General features: G+C 36.6%; 1 protein-coding gene and 1 pseudogene across 18 annotated transcripts in view; one reads left to right on the forward strand and one right to left on the reverse strand.

The window, feature by feature from the left end:
• Positions 1–22530, forward strand: part of NCOR1 (nuclear receptor corepressor 1) — a 158138-nt gene that overhangs the window by 44948 nt on the left and 90660 nt on the right. For 13 of the 18 annotated variants that reach the window (XM_064582686.1, XM_064582689.1, XM_064582688.1 and 10 more), the window contains exons 5-9: positions 4183–4365; positions 16117–16230; positions 20828–20884; positions 21432–21484; positions 21817–21843. In XM_064582686.1, coding sequence (XP_064438756.1) covers positions 4183–4365; positions 16117–16230; positions 20828–20884; positions 21432–21484; positions 21817–21843 — 434 coding nt within the window. The remainder of the gene's footprint in view (positions 1–4182; positions 4366–16116; positions 16231–20827; positions 20885–21431; positions 21485–21816; positions 21844–22530) is intronic. The other 5 variants (XM_064582692.1, XM_064582682.1, XM_045889785.3 and 2 more) reach the window with 1 other exon arrangement.
• Positions 6867–7738, reverse strand: LOC123854667 (nucleophosmin-like; annotated as a pseudogene).

Genomic DNA, 22530 nt, shown 5'->3' on the forward strand with positions numbered 1-22530 from the left:
TTTCAACCTGAGATCAGATAAACAAGTACCTACACATTTTCTTTGAGTTTTTAGGCAGTGATTTAAAAGATGATTTAAAAAGTGATTTAAAAGATAATGAATATGGGGGCACCTGAGTGGCTCAGTTGGTTGAGCATCCAACTCTTGATTTTGGCTCAAATCATGATCTCAGGGTTGTGAGATCAAGCCCCAAGTTGGGCTCCACACTGACTGTGGAGCCTGCTGAAGATTCTCTCTCTCCCTCTCCCTCTGCCCCCCTCCCTCTCTCTAAAAATAAACAAAGATAGTGAATATGGGGGTGCTTGGATGGCTCAGTTGGTTAAGTGTCAGACTCTTGATCTTAGCTCAGGTCTTGATCTCAGGGTTGGGAGTTCATGCTTCACATTGGGCTCTACACTGGATGTGGAGCCTACCTAAAAAAAGAGATAGTGAATATGTCTTCAGTTTATTTCCAAATAGTTCTGCCAAAAAAAAAAAAAAAAAAAAAGCTGGTGTGTGCATATGGAGAGAATGCAAAAATAGCAAAATGTTAACCAGTGAAGGATAAAGGGTAAATGCTTTTCCATTATACTGTTCTTTCAACTTTTACATAAATTTGAAAATTTGCAAAATAATAGGTTAGGTGGAGAAAAGCTCTTTTGTGATCAGCTAGAAATGAGCTCAACTTCTGGGATTTTTGAGGCCTGCCTTACTGTGTGAAATGTATATATTATAGTCTGTGGGGTTATAAGAAATGTTTTGCAGCATTAAAAAAAAAAGAAAAGAAAAGATACAGTGAATAAAAGTCTTCTTCCATGGCTGAATGAATTACTACAGATGTTATTTATAGCTGTAGGATTTTTTTTTAGCAGAAAGGGATCTTAAAGTCTCATTCATTAAAATGTGACATGTTGGATCATAGTACATCCTATTTCCATTTGATAGTAGACAAAACAGATGTGAAGAAAAATTAAGTGCTGTAGGTGATGCCTGCTGAGTTGGAATGAAAACCCACGATTCCTGCCTCCTGGTCCTACTTTTCTCCCCCACTAAGTTGTAAACCATGGCTTTTTTTTTTTTTTTTAAGAGGGATTTTGAAATAGGGATTTAGCATTTGTTGGTTTTTAATTTTTTTTAAATGTTGTTAAGCCCAGGTGTATCTTTTATAGAAATAGATAAGCCTGAAGGAGAAAGTAATTTACAGCCTCACCAGTTAGAGGTAGTTGTTAACTTTCTGATACTTTGTCTCTGGGTGGGTATCTTAATGTGCCCACTTTGTACATTGTATGTAACTTTATTTTTGCTAAAGTATGTCATGAGTTTCTTTTTGTGTCAGTTAAGTTTGCAACTGTATATTTGGGGGTTACTTAGTATTCCATATATGGATACAAAGTAATTTGTCATACATGTAGGTTAACTATTTGTTCATTAGAGCATGTTCTTCAGGCTGATTTTTTTGGTGTTCATTCTTATTTTTTTCCTTAAGAATTCTTATTAGTAGAATCAATTTCAGATCAGAGTCAACATATTTTGCAGGCTTTCATGGTTGTTTCCAGATTGCCCTGCCAGAGAGTAGGACCAATTTGTATTCCTGACAGCAGAGCATAGGGTGCCCAATTCTTGTGGAGCTTTGCTAATGCGACATAGTTGTTGCTTAAAAAAATAATTGTTAACTTGATAAATTTTTAACTGCATTTATTTGCTTTACAGTAAAATTTACATTTTTCATTTGTTTATTGGTTATTCATTTTTCCTGTTTTGTGAATTGTTTTTTCATATCTCTTCATTTTTCTGGCGGTATGCTTTTGATTTTATATTGAGTTGTAGAGTTCACATTTTGGAAATGATTTTTCTCATTTGCCTTTTAAACTTTTTTTTTAAAGATTTTATTTATTTATTTGACAGAGAGAGAGTTAGCGAGAGCAGGAACAGAAGCAGGGGGAGTGGGAGAGGGAGAAGCAGGCTTCCCGCTGAGCAGGGAGCCCGATGTGGGGCTCGATCCCAGGACCCTGGGGTCATGACCTGAGCCAAAGGCAGACGCTTAACGGCTGAGCCACCCAGGTGCCCCTGCCTTTTAAACTTCTTATTACTATCTTGGTAAATAGAAGATTGTGTTTATTTTATTTTATTTTGAAGACTGTGTTTATTTTAATCCATTAGTCTCTCTCTCTTTTTTTATATATCTTTTGCTGTTGGCTTTTTTGAGCCCAAGATAACACGAATACCCTTTTTTGTTTGAGGTTCCCTGAGATTTGCTAATAATTCTCATGTAAATGTTTGCTATAATTTGGCTTTTATTGTGATAATAAGATATGAGGTAGGAATCTAACCCTTTTCCCAAAATAGCTATCAGTATGTTCCAACACAAGATTATAAACTCTGAGGGTGAGCATCATGTCTATTTTGTTCAACCTTCTACTAGGTGCCTGTCACATAGTAGGCACTCAAAGAATTGTTTTTTTATTAAATATTTAACTAGAACAGAAGTCAGTGGAAAATACTGCTTTGTAATAGTAGTTCTTAGGGCATGCATCAGATCACCTGAGGAGCATTTCCAAAATCTGCAGAATCAAAATATAATCTGTTTTGCTATTATACATGTTCTATAATACAAATGAACTCATATGCATATGGTAGGAGAATGTTTTAATATAACATGGAAGTCTTGGTGGTTCATAAATGATTTTTTTTTCTGCACGTTAATGTTTCAAAGCTCTCAGGATCAAACAGTCTCATAATTAAAAGAAGTAGTCTTCATGATGTCTGAAGACCTTAAGAAGATTTGAAAATTAGTACATTCAAGAACTGTTCTGCTTTTCACTGTTAAGCTAACGAGTGGAGATTCAAGTGTCAAAAAGAAACCGTAAAGATATTAATCTCCTGTGTTTTTTGTTTTTAAAGTTGATAAAGATGGTTATACCCTGAATTGGATTTTTTATTTTGATGAAACATACTGTTTTCTATTGGAAGCAAATGACCTCAAGGATTTACACCTTAACAACAGAAGCATGGACCACTCAGTGTAAAGCCAGCAAAGGTTGACTATAGGCTGATTGCAAATGGTACTGGAGCTTCAAGTACATTATTACCTCCATTAGAATAGTTACTGTTTTTGTTAGTGCTCTGCTGACAAAGTTGTACAGGTTTTAAGTAATAGCCATAATCCCATTTTCCCCAGAAGTCTTATATTTAGCGTATACTATTACAGAGTATGAGATTTTTCAGGAATACACATATTTTAGCTGAAATCTCTGTTCCAAGGTGTTTTGGAACAACTATCCAGGTATAGTTATGTGCATTCTTGATTAGAACTACTGATTTCTCAGTTACTTAATCATTATTTAATACATTTAGAGCTCGATAGTCCTATGAACTGTGCTCATCCTAGGCTTCTTATAGCCTGAAGAAAATTAGAACCTTAATCTAAAATTCATGTGCTTTACAGTATTGGTTATAGCTTCACCTTAGACTGGAAATTAATAGACTGTGCGTGTGTGTGTGTGGACAGGGTGGTAGATTTTGGGTGGAGGGGTTTTCCTTCTGCTGTAGTTCTCTGCTGATTTGGAGGTGGAATGGATGACATATTTGGCTTAAGAGATCTTACGTGCCCCATAGTGTGGGCAGGCTTAGTTGCCCTTTATAAGGGTAGGCCTAGGTGTTAGTAGCAACAAAATTCCTCGGTCATTTCTGTATCTGATTATTGGCCCTTGGAAAGTCTGAAAACTTTTTGTTAGAACTCTTGGCCATATCATAGCTGCTAAGTTAGGTGGGCATGCAGATTTTACATGGAGTTTGTAGTTTTCCCAGCCTACAAGTTCAGACCTTTTGAAGAACCATTGTAAGGAAATGGTTAAGAAATTGGTATCTTCCTTTGTCATGATTGCATTATTATTTCCCCAGATATTGTCTACAGTCTCACTGTTGTTACACTAAAGGCTGTTTGGCCTCTTAGCCACCTCCTTCTACATAGGTTTTAGGATATTCAAAATAGTGAATGATACGTCTACACTATGAAAGTGTTATAGACGTCAATAGGGTGTGTTGTGTGTGTGCGTGTATGAAAATTGCTACTTTCGGATACCAGATAGAGAAATAGCACACATGGCTCTGCTGTGTTTTAAAATGGACTTTTTCAGTTAAGAGCATCTTCACACTAATATTGGCTATTAATGAGGAATAAATTATTGATTTTCTCCTCTAAAGGATCCAGCATTTGGAGGCAAACATGAAGCTCCATCCTCTCCAATCTCTGGGCAGCCATGTGGAGATGATCAAAATGCTTCACCTTCAAAACTTTCAAAGGAAGAGTTAATACAGAGTATGGATCGTGTAGATCGAGAAATTGCAAAAGTAGAACAGCAGATCCTTAAACTGAAAAAGAAACAAGTAAGTGTTTGATTTTACTGGTCTTTTATTGATATTCTAAGAATATCTGTTTGTCTTTCTAAAGAAGATAATGTTGAGTTTTCCATATTTTTCAACTTTAGGTACATGGAATCATGTCTTGTATATTCTTTGACTTAACTTTTTTTTTTTTTTAAAGATTTTATTTATTTATTTGAGAGAGAATGAGAGCGAGAGAGAGCACATGAGATGGGGGAGGGTCAGAGAGAGAAGCAGATTCCCCGCTGAGCAGGGAGCCCGATGCGGGACTCAATCCCGGGACTCCAGGATCATGACCTGAGCCGAAGGCAGTCGCTTAACCAACTGAGCCACCCAGGCGCCCCGTCTTACTTTTTTTTTTTTGCTATTAGTTTCCTTAGTTGCATCTACTCATTTCCCCTGCTACGTTGTCTGATTATAAATAGCAAATCTTGTTTGTCCATTCTGTTTTTGATCTTACTGGATGGGTTGTTCCTGGTTTGTTGCTATTTCATACAGTGGTGCTGTGTTTCTGGTTCATGTGTAAACCGATTTTCTAGGGCACATGCACAGGAATGGCATTGCTTGACTTGAGAGTATGCACATCTTCGAGTATATTAAATGATACCAGACTTGCTAAAATGGCAGTTCAGTTCCACATTCCCACTGCGGCCTTCCAAGTTCGTTTGTGCATATGCTTGTCTTCACCTGATCATTTGTTTCAACCGGATGTGAAATAGCTGTCACTGAAGTTTTATGTGGCGTTTCCTTTTTTAGGAGTGAGAGCTTATTTTCGTTTGTTTATGGGTTATGGTGTTCCTTACGTCATTGTTACTTTGTCATGTTCTTATTTTTTATTTCCTAGAGTCTCGTGTCAGTTACGTGTATGGCAGCTATCTCCTCATTTGTGGCTTGTCATTTTGCTTTCTGGGGATGGGAGGAGGGGGGTTGTTTTTTTTTTTTTTTGATGTTGAAATAAATTCACATACATAATGTTCATCCTTTTAAAGTATACAATTTTAGTGGCTTTTTTTTTTTTAAAGATTTTATTTATTTGAGAGAGAGAGAGTGAGAGACAGAGAGCATGAGAGGGAGGAGGGTCAGAGGGAGAAGCACACTCCCCGCCGAGCAGGGAGCCCGATGTGGGACTCGATCCCGGGACTCCAGGATCATGACCTGAGCCGAAGGCAGTCGCTTAACCGACTGAGCCACCCAGGTGCCCCAATTTTAGTGGCTTTTAACATAATATTCATAAAGTTGTGCCACTATCACCACTATATAATTCCAGAACATTTTAATCACTTCAAAAAGAAACCAAAAAATAAAAAAGAGAAACCACCTACCTGTTAGCAGTTACTCTCTAGTCCCCCTCTCCCTGGCCACTGCCAACCACTAATCTATTCTGTGTCTATATAGATTTTTATCTGGATATTTCAGGTAAATAGAATAATATGTGACCTTTTGTGTCTTCTTTCATTTAGCATGTTTTCAGGATTCACCCATGTTATATTTTGTATCAGTATTTCATTCCTTTTTATGGAATAAAATTATGAATAAAATTTCGCTTCATGGATATACTGTGTATTGTTCATTCATTCATCAGGTGATAGACATTTGGGTTGTGTTCACTTTTTGGCTGTTTTTGGCTGTTATGAATCATGCTGCTATGACATTCAAGTACTAGTTTTTGTGTGACCATATTTTTTTCAGTTCTCTTGGATACATACCCAGGAGTGAAATTGCTGGGTCGTATGGTAAATCTGTGTTTAAATTTTTGAGGAACCATGAGAATGTTTACGACAGCGACTGTACCATTTTATACTCCCACCAGCAGTGTATGAGGGGGGTTCCATTTTCTCTACTTCTTTGTCAACATGTTTGTTTGTTTGTTTTTTGATAGCCATCCTAGTAAATATAAAGTGGAATCTCATTGTGGTTTTGATTTTAATTTCCTTAATGATTAAGGTGAATGGCTTTTCATGTGCTTGTTGGCCTTTTGTATATTTTCTTTAGTGAAATATCCAGATTCTGGCCCCATTTTTTAGTTGGGTTATTTGTCTTTTAATGGTTGTGTTGTAAGAGTTCTTTATATATTCTGGACACTCAGACATGTGATTTGCAGATATTTTCGCTTATTCTGTGAGTTGTCTTTTCACTTTCCTGATAGTATCCATTGGTGTACAAAAGGGTTTCCCCCCCCCCTTACTTGATTCATGTAAGTATTTATTGAGCAGGTAGGGAGATACAAAGGTGAATAAAACATGGTCCAAGAGGTGAGTCAAATGCAAAGTAACAGAGAGCAAAGTATAAGGTTCCCTGGATCACAGCAGTCAGATGAAAGTGCTTTGGGAAGTCAGGATGGAGATTGCTTCCAGCCTGGAAGGGGGTGTGGGTGGGTGGCAAACCAGGAACGGGGATTGAAATTAAAATAGAAGACTTTCGTCTAGATTGTTGATTTTCAGTATGGACTATATTTGTCTCTCTTTTTCCTCTCCCCATCTTTGGGCTTAATTTACCAGGATCGTTCAGCGTGCTTTTTCTAGACTTGCTTGCATTTTTGCTTTAATGTCTTCTACAGAAATAGATCCTTTTGCTGTTTTAGGACGTTTTTCTTCTTCTTTTTTTAAAGGATTCGTGACCTTTTGATCTTAGAGTTAATGGTTTTGAGTCTTTTCCATTCTGGTTTGATTTTTTTTTTTAATGCCTCTTTGACTGGAATATTGAGTATAGATTTCTTCACTGGAGCTTTTTCCTCTGCTTCCTCATCCTCATCATTATCAGCCAGTTTCACTTTTTTTTTTCCTGTGGAACCTTGCTGTCTCTTACAGGGGCAGATCATTTTCCAGATATGCTGTGGAGTTTCACACCTTCATCTTCTGACTCTTCATCTTCCTCCACAGCTGCTAGGTGCTGTCCACACGTACAGGGCCTGAAGCATATTTAGATCACAGGTGGTGTTATTTCAAAGCCCCCTAGGGAAACCATTGGCTGTACAGATGTTCTCAGAGTTGCCAATGTTCGTTTAATTGGACTGCCTTTATAATTTATTGCCTCTGCTTTAACAATGTGCAACATCTTTTGCATCAGCCCCAAAACTGACCATTCTTAAAGGTAACTGGTGCTCATTTTCATCATTATCCACTTTAAAGTGATATCTTTGGCCCTTGTTGGCCTCATAACTGAAAAGATATTTCTGGGGCCACACGGGGCTTATGTCATTGTCCACTGAATCTTCTGTGGTGTGGGAATCTTGTGTGGGAGAGAGGGCAGCCGGAGATAAAAGACTCCCGTTATAGAGAACAGCCGTGTAGGACTGAATCACACCAGGGCCAAAAGTTTTTACTTGTGATGAAGCCTGGTTTATTTTTTCTTTCGTTACTTGAGATTTTGGTGTCATTTACAAGAAACCGTTGTATAATCTAAGGCCACAAGGATTTATTCCTGTGTTTTCTTCTGTAAATTTTATTGTTTCAACTCGTAGATTTAGGTCTTTGAGCCTAATTGTGTTTTTTTGATGAACAGAATTTGTTTAGGTCTTACATGAGACTACCCTGGAATCATTAAAACAATTGACTATATTGTCCTTTTAAAAGCTTCATAGTGGGATGCCTGGGTGGCTCAGTCGGTTAACCATCTGCCTTCAGCTCAGGTCATGATCTCAGGGTCCTGGGATTGAGTCCTGCATCAGGCTCTCTGCTCAGCAGGGAGTGAGCCTGCTTCTCCCTCTGCCTGCCGCTCCCCCTGCTTGTGTGTGCGTGTGCTCGCTCTCTCTCTCTCTCTGACAAATATATAAATAACATCTTATACAAAAAAATAAATAAAAGCTTCATAATTTTGGGATGCCTGGGTGGCTCAGTCGGCTGGGCATCCGACTCTTGATTTTGGCTCAGGTCATGATCTCAGGGTCATGGGATTGAGCCCCTCATCAGGCTCCGTGCTAAGCCTGGAGTCGGCTTGAGATTTTCCCTCTCCCTGCTTGTGCACATTCTGTCTAAATAAATAAATAAAATCTTAAAAAAAAGCTTCATAGTTTTGTTTCTTACATTATTCTTAATCCGCCAGAAATTGGCTTTTTTGTGTCTCTGCCTCAAGGTAGGGGTCACATTCATTTATTTTATCTATGGATAATTAATTGCAAAGTTCATCCTTTTCCAACTGTTCTACAATTTTAGCTCTAATATAATTCAAGTTTGCGTCTATATATCTGTTGATTTCTGGGCTTTGTGTTCTTATTTATTGCCCTCTTTGTGATGTTCATGCAGAAATACAATAATACTCTCCTAATTACTAGAGCTTTATAATACTTTTTTTCCAGTAAGGTAAGCCCCACTTCTGCAGGCATGTTTTAGCTATTTAAAACTTTTTACCATCTCATGTAACTTCTAGAATCACATTTTTTGTTTCTCTAAAACATCTTTCTGGAATTTTCATTGGAATCATATAGAATATAGATATCAATTTGGAAAGGATGAAATCCTTACGACATTGAGTCTTCTAATCTATGACTATGGTATATCTGTCCATTTATTTATGAGGTCTTTCATGTTTTTTTCTTTCTGTTCATAAATAATCTATATTCCTTGCATTTAATTAAACTGTAGCCACTTTATATTTTTGATGCTCTTGTTAATATCTTTTTAAAAATTACATTTTTCTGTTGCATTTGACTTTTTTATAGACCAGCAGTCTCCCTGAATTATCCTTTTAATGCTAATTTCTTATTTGTAGGTTGTTTTGGGCTTTTTGTGTAGGTAATGGTCATATCAGTAGTCTAAGAAAAAAGAGAGTTTTGTTTCTTTCTTTACAGTCCTTAAACCTTTTCCTTATTTTTCTGTTGCTTTATTGCTCTTGTTAGGACTGCAATAAAATGTTGAAAGTGGTTATTCTTGTTCTTTTCTGCTTTTAAAGGAATACCTTTACTTTTTACCACTAATTATGATGTCTGTTTTTGTAGACGTCCTTTATCAGTTTGGGAAATAACTCTTCCGAATGTGTGCTAAGAGTTTTTTTTTTTTTTTTTTTTTTTAAGATTTTTATTTATTTATTTGACAGAGAGCGACACAGCGAGAGAGGGAACACAAGCAGGGGGAGTGGGAGAGGGAGAAGCAGGCTTCCCGCGGAGCAGGGAGCCCAATGTGGGGCTCGATCCCAGGACCCTGGGACCATGACCTGAGCCAAAGGCAGACGCTTAACGACTGAGCCACCCAGGTGCCCCTGTGTGCCAAGAGTTTTAATCATGAATTTTATCAATGTTTTTCTGCCTAAGTTTGCTGATCATATAATTTTTGTTCTTTAATATGTTAATATAATAAATGACATTAATTATTTTTCTAGTGTTAAATCACCTGTGGATTTCCAGATTTAACCTTAGGGATGATGTATTACCTATTTTTTTTTTTTAAATAAATTGCTAGATTTGCTTTGTCAATATTTACTTTGGGATTTTTGTATCTTTTTATTTGTGAGAGAGATCAACCTGTAATTTTCTTTTCTTGTGCTGTTCTTGTCTGGTTTGGTAATACATCAAGCTAATGTCATAACATTTCTAAACTCTGTAATAGTTTGAGGAAGACTGTAATAATTTGTTCTGAGTATTTGTAGAACTTGGTAAAACCAGCTAGGTCTGGTGGGTAATTTGTGTGTGTGAAGATTTTTAAAATTCAACTTAAAAAAAATTAAGTTCTATTTCTTCTGGATATAATTTTTTCCTTCATTTTTGGAATAGGTTGTATGTTCCGTGTCACAAGTTCTTCTCATTTCCTTTCTTTGGTTTTATTCTGCTCTTTTATAACTTTTTAACATTAATTTATTTAGCCTTTTTCCCTTTTTTTCCTCTCTCCATGTACTAGTTTTAATAAGTTTTGATTTGTAATACTTTTTATTATCCGTTATGGTTTCTTTTGTGACCCCTGTATTAATTAAAAGTATTTTCAAATTTTTAGGTATATAATTTTTTCTTGATTACTTTTGGTTTTTGATTTCTTACTTTATTGTAGCCAGAGAGTGTGGTCTTTAGTACCTAGTCTTTTGAACTTTTTGGTAACTTGAATTTTGGCCCGGTATCATGATCAGTTTTTCTTCTTCTTTTTTTTTTTTTAAAGATTTTATTTATTTATTTGGCAGAGAGAGACACAGTGAGAGAGGGAACACAAGCAGGAGGAGTGGGAGAGGGAGAAGCAGGCTTCCCGCGGAGCAGGGAGCCTGATGCCAGGCTCGATCCCAAGATCCTGGGATCATGACCTGAGCCGAAGGCAGACGCTTAACGACTGAGCCACCCAGGTGCCCCATGATCAGTTTTTATAAAAATACTTTGGTCATACTTGAGAAGAATGTAAATTCTATACTTTAAAAAAATTATCTATGTTTTACCTCATTTTTGTCTGTAACTTCTCAAATTACCATGATGATTTTGGATTTGTTCCTAGTAGTTCCGAGTTTTTAAAACATTGAGGTAAAATTGACATACAGTATTATATTTTTTCAGGTATACAACATAATGATTTGATATTGGTATGTTTTGCAAAATGATCACCACACTAGTGTGTAGTTAACATCTGTCACGGTACATAATTAACAGAATTTTGTTTCCTTGTGCAAGATGAGAACTTTTAAGATCTACTCTGTTAGCAACACTCAAATATGCAGTACAGTATTATTTATAGTCTCCATGCTGTACATTATATCCCCGTGACTTTTTAATTTTGTAATTGGAAGTTTGTATCTTATGACTCTCTTTACCCATTCCCCCCCGCCCCCCCACTTCTAGTCTGTGGCAACCACCAATCTGTTCTATCTGTGAGCTTGGTTTTCTTTTAGATTATACATATAAATGAGACCATACAGTATTTGCCTTTCTCTGTCTGACTTATTTCACCTAGTGTAAGTGAAATACCTTAGGATTTATCCATGTTGTTACAAATGATAAGATTTCATTTTTTTTTCTTTATGGCTGAATAAGATTGTGTGTGTGTGTGTCTGTGTACACACATTTTCTTCATTCATCTCTTGATAGACACTTAGGTTGTTTCCATATCTTGGCTATTGTAAATAATGCTGCAGTGAACATGGGGGTGGGGGTTAGTATATCTTTTTGAGTTAGTATTTTTGTTTCTTCAGATAAATATCCAGAAGTGCGATTGCTGCATCATGGGCTGGTTCTGTTTTTAAGTTTTTTGAGGAACCACCATACTGTTTTCCATATTAGCTGCATCAACTTACATTCCTATCAACAGTGCACAAGGGTTTCCTTTTTCCCACATTCTCACCAGCACTTGTTAACTCTTGTCTTTTTGATACTAGCCATATTGACAGGTATGAGGCGATACCTCATTGCTATTTTGATTTGCATTTCCCTGATGATTGGTGACGTTGAGCGTCTTTTCATGTGTCTGTTGGCCATCTGGTTGTCTTCTTTGGAAAAATGTCTCTGCAGATTCTCTTCCCATTTTTTAAATCAGAGTGTTTTTTGCTGTTGGATTGTGTGAGTTCTTTGTATATTTTGGGTATTCATACCTTATCAGATACATGATTTGCAAATATTTTCTTCCAGTTCTCAATTTTTTTTTTTTTTAAGATTTTATTTATTTATTTGACAGAGAGAGACAGAGCAAGAGCAGAAACACAAGCAGGGGGAATGGGAGAGGGAGAAGCAGGCTTCCCACTGAGCAGGGAGCCTGATGCGGGGCTCGATCCCAGGACCCCGGGATCATGACCTGAGCCGAAGGCAGATGCTTAACAACTGAGCCACCCAGGCACCCCAGTTCTCAGTTTTTATCTTGGGTATTTTTAGGCTCTTATTTTAGGTGTTTACCAGTTTATAGTTGTCATTTTCCTGGTTAGTGAAACCTTCTATTATAAGGTAATGACATTCTCTCTCTTGTAATGCTTTTTACCATAAAATTTGTTCTGCACGATATTGATGTAATTACATCATCATTCTTTTGGTTGCTATTGATTAGTATATCTTTTTTCTTCCTCTTTTTCTCTCTCTTTCTTCTCCCTTTCTCTCTCCTTCCTTCCTTTCTCCCTCCCTCCCTCCCTCTTCCTCCCTCCCTTCCCCTTCCTTCTTTCCTTCCTTCCTTCCTTCCTTCTTTTTTTGAGAGGGATGCAGGGCAGAGGGAGAAAGAGAATCTCCCAAGCAGGCTCCACATGCAGCATGGATTCCAACGCGGGGCTTGATATCATGACCCTGAGATCGTGACCTGAGGTGAAATCAAGAGTTGGATGGTTAACTGACTGAACCACCCAGGCACCCCAAAATGTTGGGATTTTTTTTTTTTTTTTTTAAAGTAGCCTCCATGCCCAGCATGGAGCCCAGTGAAGGGCTTGAACTCAACCCTGAGATCAAGAGTCAGATGCTTAACTAACTGAGCCACCCGGGCCCCCCCTTTCCCTTTACTTTTTGTGCTTTTATATTTAAGGTATATCTCTTATATAGGTATATAGCTGGATTTTGTTTTTTATCCAATCTGACAGTCTGTCTTTCCACAGGATAATTCAGTTCTTTTAACCTGATTATGATGATTGGTGATATCTCAATTATTTTTAACTGTTTTATACTATTTGTCCTATCTTTTTTATGCTGAACTTGGTATTCTTGTTTGTTTTTTCTAGTCCTTATCTTGGATTGATTATTTGTTTTACTACATTTTCTTCTACCCCACTACTTTGGATTTTATCCCCAGTTTTTTTTTGTTTATTGTGCCCCCCCCTGCCAATTTATCAGCCTATTTAACTTGAAGCCAAAAACTAATTAATATCTTAACCATCTTCTTGAGAAGTATGAGGGCATGGAACTTCTTGATTTCTTTCTCTTTTCTCCCAACTTTTATGCTACTTTTGTCATACATTTTAGTTCTTCCTTGTTTTATTTCAACCACCAAAGACATTATTTTATACAGTCAGTGTTCATTTAGGTGTATGCACATATTTGTCATTCGCATTTGCTCATCATTCCTTCTTGCAACACAGATCTTCCATTTGGGGGTACATGCTTCTGCTTGAAGAACATCCTTCAGAATTTCCTTTAGTGAGGATCTGTTCATTGGCAGATTAAATATTTGTGTAGTTGTTGTGACTTAAATGTCTTTTATTTATGCCTGTTTATTGAGAGATACTTTTGTTATGTGCTTCTTTTTGTCCCAGCACACTGTCTTGGCTTCCACTGTTAAGACATCAGCCCTTAGTCTAGTTTGTATTGTTCTATGGATGGTCTGAATTTTCTCTCTGGCGGACTTCAATATCTTTGTGTGCTGTTGTTTTTAGTATGAGTTATTAGGGATGTGTTTTTGTTTTTAAATATGTCCAGCTTAAGACTCATTGGGCTTTTTTTTTAATTTAAATTCAGTTAATTAACATATAATGTATTATTTGTTTCAGGGGTACAGGTCTGTGATTCATCAGTCTTATATAATACCCAGTGCTCATTACAACACATTGGGCTTCTTGAATGTGTTAGAGTTTTTAATCAGTTCTGGAAAATTCTAATTTTTTTCCCCCCCACAACATCTTTTTCTATAGTTTCTTTTTATCTCCTGAAATTCTTATAAGATGTAGCATCTTACACTCTTGTCTTCCTGTCTCTTCATTGTTTTTTCTTTCCCAGTTGTTGCTTCTTGGGGCTTCATTTGGTCAGTTTCTTCATTTCTGTTTTTCAGTTTGCATTTCTCTTTTCAGTTATATCTAATCTGTCAAATATATCTTCAATTTCGGGGCGCCTGGGTGGCTCAATCATTAAGCGTCTGCCTTCGGCTCAGGTCATGATCCCAGGGTCCTGGGATGAGCCCCGCATCCGGCTCCCTGCTCGGCGGGAGGCCTGCTTCTCTCTCTCCCACTCCCCCTGGTTGTGTTCCCTTTCTCGCTGTGTCTCTCTCTGTCAAATAAATAAATAAAAATCTTAAAAAAAAAAATATATATATATATATATATATCTTCAATTTCAGTTGTTTTTATTGCTTTAATTTCTGTTAGGCCAATTTTTAAATCTCATCATGTAAAAAATATTACCTTGCTTTAAAAAAATGTTCAGCCATCTTTTATTTATTGAGTCATATTAAATTTATAATAATATGCCTGACAATTCTTTTAAGTATCAGTGGGTCTGATTCTGCTGAGTTGGTCAGGTCTGGTCTGTCTTCTTTAGATTCTTCACTTGTGAAATAGCAGGACTACTGCTAATAATACCCGCTAAATTAAATGGTGGTTGTATGATATGTGGCACATAGTAAATGCTCAGTAATGTGTAATCCATTATAATAATTAAAAATAATGAAATATGTTGTATGACCATTATGAGGTTTATAGGAGCTACAAATTTTATTGAGGACTATAAAGGACAACTTGAGGAAATAAAGAACTATACCACAGATGCATAGAAACACAGTATTAATAATTTTAATAATGTGAACATCATTAATATATATATAATTGTATGTGTTTTATACAGTTTCAATAAAAATTCTAAATCTTTTTAAATTTGCAAAATTATTGTAAAGTTCATGTAAAAGAACAAATAAGTGAGGAAAGTTTGTATCTTTTTTTTTTATTTTCATCTTTCTGTTACAATGGTTTTGTCTGGTACTAAGAACAAAATGTGATTTCTGGAAACTTGTTTATTCCTTTCTCCATACCTACTTAACAGGGATCCTAAAAGAAGGCCCTCTGAGCAAAGGAAAGAAAGGGAATGGTTGAAGAACTCAGTTCCATAAAAATGACTTCACAACTCCAAATATCTGTCTTTTGCTTATACAGATAGCAGCCTGCAAAAGTACTTTGAATTCCAAGGTGGATGTGGTCCTTGAAGCTTGTCTCTTGGAGGAATTTTCTCCTTAGGTTGGCTGTGATCTGACTTACTTGACTAGGAGTCTTGACCAGCAGTCTTAGAAGTACAGATTATTTTTTTCCTAGAGGCTTTAGTAGATATAACATCTTTACCCCGGGTCTCTGCTGTTACCTTAGGCAGTAAAATTCACAAGGCTGTGTGTTGAGCATTTACTAGGTATCAAGCCCTGGCTTAAGTGCTGAAAAATAAAAAGCTGTGAACCAAGCAAGGTCCCTTCTTGGTTCAGTAATAATTGTAGGTAATATTTACTGAACTTTTATAGTTGTAATGTGCTTGATACATATTGAGTTATTTAATCTTCTCAGAAATCTATGTGGTAGATAGAATTGATATTCCTACCTTATATTATGAGTGGTTTATATACTTGTTCAGGATCTTAGGATCCTACCACTTGTAAAGGGTGACCCTAAGGCTCAAACCCAAGCAGAAGAATGCAGATTGCTCTTTGTTTTGTAATTGTACACAAAGTTGTAGTTTTGCTAGTGCCTCTTGACTGTAAAATATAAAGGTTGGCTGGGGGGCTGAACATGGTGCTGTTCTGAGTTAAGGATTAGTCTGCAAGTGCCCTACAGATCTCTTCCTACCAGACATTAGCGCATACTGAATCTGTAACATACGAAGTGTTTTTCCTGTGCCACAAAAGGTCATTGTGATGGAGGTCTATGGGGTAGCTTCCTATGTTTAGCTTCTCTTATGATTTTGTTTTTAAATTGATCAGAATTAAAATATAAAAGGATTCTCTAATGATTATGTTATTTAGTTCTTAGTCAAAATAAGTCTGATTGGATTTGTTAGAACCCTTGGGTCCATTAGGCCCTAGTAGATTAGAAGATTACCCCATAGAATTGCTCAGTAGCATGTGTTATCTCTGGCGATTAATTACTGGGAGGGGTGACTGCATCAGATGCCTGAATTTTTCTTTCTGGGTCTCTTAGCAACAGCTTGAAGAAGAAGCAGCTAAACCTCCTGAGCCTGAGAAGCCTGTGTCCCCTCCTCCCGTGGAGCAGAAACACCGCAGTATTGTCCAAATTATTTATGATGAGAATCGGGTAAGCTCATGCCATTTCTTACAGCACAGGCCTTTAAAAGCACTTGGCTATGCCTTTTTTAATTATCAGTATGTTAAGTGGTAATGTTAATTGTGTTGAGACCTGAGTTCTGTCATAATTTTTAATGTTCTTAAACTTTGACTAAAGCTTGATTTTTTTTTTTTCCCTTGGAGATTGAAGAAAAGTTGATGGAAGTGTCTTATATTAATATTTTATATATTATATTACATAATATTATTTAATGAGAATATAATTTTATCAACTGACTCTCCTATCATACAAAGTTGGCAAGCAGATTTGTAGCACATAATACAAAACAAGCCATTCTGTAGTTTTTCACTTTATAAAGGACATTTGATGCCAAATACTGATACTATCCTATGAGAGATGGGTCATCGGATGTGGAAATGACTTGCATTGTTAGCTTTAGATAGCTGGGCTGTAGTTTGAATCTTAGTTAATAAAGTGTGAGGCCATTGACCTTTAGGTAGACTTTGCTTTTTTGCTTTATTAAAACAATTTCTTCTTTCATACTAGTAATTAAAAGTACTCATTGGTTTAGGAAAGCCGGGCCTCAATTCTGTGAATAATTTTGTGATGTCAAAGGTTTTTGGTTTTTGGCTGGAATCTAGCCCAGGAACTAGCAGTTAAAGGGAAATGGATTTCACCTTAATATAAAGAAACTTTCCAACAGAGCTGCTTAACATTGGGCTTCTAGAAGTTCCTAGTCTAAAAAAGAATATGCTTTAAGTATTGTGGGAGAGAATAGGCCTGTTAGCTAAAGATGATCATAAGGTAGAGGTTGAGATTGTTGTTTTAACTGGTTTTCTTTGTAGTGAGTGGAGTCATCAGAATCAGTACATCATACCCAGGCAACCTATAACTTTATAATAGCCCAGTTCCTAAAGGAAATTGGCCTTAAGAAAGGCAACTATGAATTAATTATTATATACACATTTATAGGAATGATCTTATACCAGATACACATGTATGTGTATATATATATAGGTAGGTAACTGAAAGTCATCAGATACATAATAGGATAATGAAAAGTGTCAGAGGCAGGTAAAAATATGGGCAATTAATGTTATTTTCTTGGCTGGGTTCAAAATTAGTTCAGTTTATTGAATGGACAGAGCAGTCTCCTCGAGGATCTGTTTGAAGATCTATCCAGTGAGAATAAACTGTATATAAAGCCAGTGACGAGGACGGCCTCGTGGCTTTCCTGGAGGGTCAGTGACTCTGGTCAAGCAAGAATGTGGCCCAAGGTTGACAGGTGCTCCCTTGTTTCAGGAAAGCCAGGAGCATGTTGTTTTATGTTGAGTCTCCTGCTTTAAAAAAAATACTCTGTAGAATAATAAAATACTTTTGTGGGCTGATGGGCTTCATGGCCAGTTTAGGACCTTGGAGATAAAATAAATAGGGATTAGAGCTAACAGTGGAGAAGAATCTTATAAAGTAAAATTTGACTTCTTAGTGTGAGTCAGTTTTAAAAGACATTGAATTCAGCGATATTAATTGATTGAATTTCTTAATTAAGCATTGTCATTACTTGTGAATTTCTGATTGACTAGGATGTGAGGACTGAAAACTATTGAACAAGATCTGATGGAGAGTTTAATTTGTGTTCAATTTTTGTAGATATATGTTTTCATTAATTAGTGTAGTAAGCATTTCTCGGGGCCCAGCGACAAAACTGAACACTTCTCTCAGACCTCTTCTTTCTCTTTTAGTATATATATATATTCCATTTTGTGATGCATTCTGTGAAGAATAGAAGAACAACCAAACTTATTAGACTTACAATAAAGACTATTTTTAACTCACAGTAACTGCAGAAATCCTCTTTTTACACATCTCCTCTTTTTGATTGCCCTGCTCGGAGTCGCCCACAGTGCTGTAGATCTGCAGCAGGGGTTCCTGGAGGGGGCTTGTGAGAGCACCACTGGGCCCAGGGCACAGGCCGTCTCACTACTGCCTCCCCGCGCTGCCTTCTGTCAGGCCTTCGCGGCCTTCTGAGCTTTCTTTAATGAATGACCTTATCTGTTTTGGCACCAGAGGAAAGGAGAGATGGGTGAGGGCAAGAGGACATTTCTCTCTTGTTCCTTGTTTGGCAGCCATCTACACGGTTGGGAATTAAGCCAAATGTGGCTTCTGAGATAGGAGCCATTATCTTGTATTAGGCATCTTTCGTTTCTTTAGAGAGTTAGTGGGAGGAAGAAAGCTGCCCAAAAGTGACTGTTAATTTTAAAGTTGGCTTCCTGAGAGAAAAATTGTCTTGCATCATATTTAAACTTTAGACTGAGATTCACTTAGTCTCTAAACAGACTCATCTCCTGGACTATTTTTAACAGTTCAGTTTGCTGTTATCCTTCCCCGTTGTCAGTTCCAAAAATATTTATAAATGCTCTAATTTCAGAATTCTAATACATATAGAAGAGGGTGTGCATGGAGGGTGGTTTTCAAAGATATCTTGTTTATTTTTTGATTGCATGATTTGAAAGTTAAAGTGACAACAGAAGAAAGAAAGGGATTGACAGTAGAAAGTGTACTAAGTGCCAGCAAGCTCTAGTCACCTAGGCCAGTGTCCTGGGCAATCTCTGTTTCCCTCTCTGCCATGCTCTAAGAGTTAGTTAATCAATGAAGAGCATCAGTCCTGCCTCCTAAATAGTGGTCTCGTCAGTTGCTTCTCTCTTCCTCCTTTGGCAATAGCTTATATGAGCCGTCATCACTCACATAAATAGCGAGTGTCCTTCCTTCAGTCATATAACTTTACTCCCTTGTCTCTCAGGGTTATTTGTAGACAGTTCCACTTAGCCTGCCTGTTCTTGGTATAGACTCTAATACAGAGTGCCTCGAGAAAGCAAATTTAAGAGGTGTGTGGCTGGCTCAGTCCGTGGAGTGTGCAGGTCTTGATCTCGGGGTTGTGTGTAGAGATTACTAAAAATAAACTAAAAAAAGAAAAAAGAAAAAGGAAAGCAAATTAAAAAACTGGTGAGCAGTGGGTCTGGTGGAAGTTAGTTGCAGGTGCTAGATATTTCCAAATTTATTATCTATGATGATGTTATTTATGTGTTATTTAATATATGTCTGTAGCTAATCTGAATTTTAGGATCATTACGTTTTGACTTCTTGGGTTAGTCGTTTGTTCTCAGCGGGAAACTTTCTTTGATTGTTGTAACTTGGAGGAGAGATGGAGTGCTACTGGCATCTAGTGGGATGCTGCTAAATATCCCACAATGCATAGGGCAGTCCCTGGAACACATACGTGGGCCCAAAATGATAATAGTGCTAAGGTTGGCAAATCCTGCCTTTAAACTCTCTGTAGAAATAGGATCTGCCCTGCAAATTCAATGGATATTTATAGTTTTATATTTGACTTTTTTGCTGTATTTATTTCTCATCTTAACAACCTTCTTAGTTTCTTGGAGTTTGGAAAGTGCTTTTTACAGTATTTTGTACTTCTTATGCTTCCTAGTTCTTTTCACACAATACATACTAAATAAATATTTGACGGATTGATTTTGATTGATAAATGAAATGAAAAGGAGAATATTTATTTTAAAGGAACATTTTTCTTTACACTCGGGGAATACTGATTAATATCCAGTCCCATTTGTGTGTCACATCAGAAGCCCTGGAGAGTTTCCCAGCAGCAAATGCATTGAGGTGGGCATCTGCCCAGCAGCCGGGGAACCATTGTTACTAACGGGAATGTGTTGAGAGGAAGAGGGACTTGAGAACCACTGACACATTTGGTAGTCCTATAATTCTAGTTTAAACATTTTTAGCTTCGAATTTGTTATATTTCGTCTATTAAAGGACGATTTCTGTTAGCACATTCGTCTAGATTAATTTACTTTTGAAAATGGACCGTAAAAATTATTTAATTCAGCATTTATTTACTATTGAACACTTGAGAAATTCAAACTAGCGGTTTCCTCTGTTCAGTTATTACCTAGGTTTTCTTGTAACTAGAATATAGGCTCATTATAAGCTTTTCTTCCAAGAGATCAGTTTGGCTTACAACAGTAAAGACTGGCAACTTTATGGTATTTTATGTTTTAAAATTTTTATTAAAGACATTATGTCTTGAAGTATTGAGGGATTCATTTCTAATAGTGAATCTGTGTTCCCTCTCCCTAGAATCTTGATACCTGTTTGCTGTTAAGAACTTCACAATTCTTTAGTTATTATTATTATTATTTTTTAAGATTTTATTTACTTAGAGAGAGAGTGAGAGAGAGCACAAGAGTGGGCTGAGGGGCAGAGGGAGAAGCAGACTTCCCACTGAGCAGGGAGCCTCACATGGGGCTTGATCCCAGGACTCCGGGATCATGACCTGAGCCAAAGACAGCTGCTTAACCAGCTGAGCCACCCAGGCGCCCCTATTATTACTTTCAGTACAAATGTGAAGCTTTGACTTAATTTGATGAGGAAGTTATGAAAACAAAAGAGAGTATTTCAAGAGTATTTGGAAATAAGGAAAGTTCTACTACAGAGTAGTTTTTAGGTAAATATTATTAAATTGGTAGTGATTTTGCACTTAGGTAATATAATTTTTAATTATACAATATAATAATGTCTTTATCTGTAGAAAAAAGCAGAAGAAGCTCATAAAATATTTGAAGGTCTTGGCCCAAAAGTTGAACTGGTAAGTAAGAAATTGCTTTTTTCATGTCTAGTGTTTTTTTGTTTTTTTTGTTTTTTTTTGTAGTCCTTTTGCTTGGGATAAGATGGAATACAATCTTTGTATTTTGGAATGAGATCTGGGCTGGACGTTTGTGGTAAACTTTAAAATAGTGGCGCGCAAACTTGGTTACCTTTGCAGAAGTATCGCCCTGAGTGTGTTTTTGCCTGAGCAGGCCATTTAATCATACGAGGTAGAAGCAGGACGAGTAAGAACAGAAATAGCTCTTTGGACCATATGTTCTTCCTTTGCCTTTGAAATTAAAAATCCATGAGTAAATGTATTTCTTACGGGATACGGTGGATTTATAAACATTTTTACGGGGGTGGCATTAATAGGAGATGGGGTAAAGAGAATTATTCAGGGAACCTGGAAGTCTGGAGGTTCTGGTAGGGCAGGTATTGTGAAGATCCATGAGTACTAGGTTTTCATGAAAATATAAACTGTTGCTTCATATTTTCATAGACATGTGTACAATGTTGTATATGTAAATATTTGATTTATTTTATAGCCACTCTATAACCAGCCATCGGATACCAAGGTTTATCATGAGAACATCAAGACGTAAGTATTTATCATCTTTGGAGTTCTTCAGTTAAAGACCATATATTCTATAAAGAGATCGTTTTTATGTTATCTGCTGACATTATTATAATATAGTGTAGGTGTGTTTTAGATTTGTGTAATTTGCTGTCGTTTTACTATATGTTATCTTCCTCTGGCTTCTTGGGGGTTGGGGTAACAGCTTTGAGTTTCCGAGGCCAAAAAAATGAAATAAATTATTGCATAAAACTAGCTGGTTTTATGATCTGCTAGTAAAAAAGGTGAATACTTAACATTGAAATGGCTTACCTTGAGGCTTGAATTTTTTGCCTCCTGTTTTGTCTTTTTTTCAGTGGAGTACCTGCAAGGCGCATGATGAAGTAAGATAATGAAGCTTTTTCATTTAAGACTAGTGATGACACCGTCCCCCACCAAGCCACATCTGCCATTGCAAAGTAGAAGTGCCACGGATCATTTTATCATTATTCAAAATCCTATTCTAGGGAAATCCCTTCCATGACTCTTGCTAATGACGGTATTTGTAGACCCTTCTGCCATTTAATGTCCTGGTGCCTTGGAAGCGCTCAGTCACCTCACGTGGGTGAGGAGACTGCTCCAGAATGTAGTTTGCTTAGCCTTGCTCATCCTAGATACCAGGCCTTTATGGATGCAGATTTTGGAATAAGAAAATAAGTGAAAAGAAAATCTAATTTCTTGATCTGATTGAAGTAAGAGAGGAGGCTAGATAGGTATCTTTTTTTTTTTTTAATTATCATACTTTAAGAGAATTTAGGTGAATTATTCGTAGTTTGTAACAAAAATGTAATATTTCTACTTTATGTTTTATTAAGGATAATCAGAACATTTTAATTATTTACTAGTATAGTTGCTAATGAGCACATTGCTATTTATATATCAGATATATTTTTTTCTTTTAAAAAATTTCTGACTGAGAGTATGTGCAATAGTTGACTACTTTGCAGAATTGGTGGCAAATATAATTTGCATGGTAGTATGCATGAACAAAATTGAAATTTGAATAATTTTAACTTTTGTTAAATAAGTGG

This window comes from Mirounga angustirostris, unplaced genomic scaffold (assembly GCF_029215605.1).
Source record: "Mirounga angustirostris isolate CCGP_5_RB_7025 unplaced genomic scaffold, mMirAng1.0.hap1 SCAF_17, whole genome shotgun sequence".
Lineage (NCBI taxonomy): Eukaryota > Metazoa > Chordata > Mammalia > Carnivora > Phocidae > Mirounga > Mirounga angustirostris.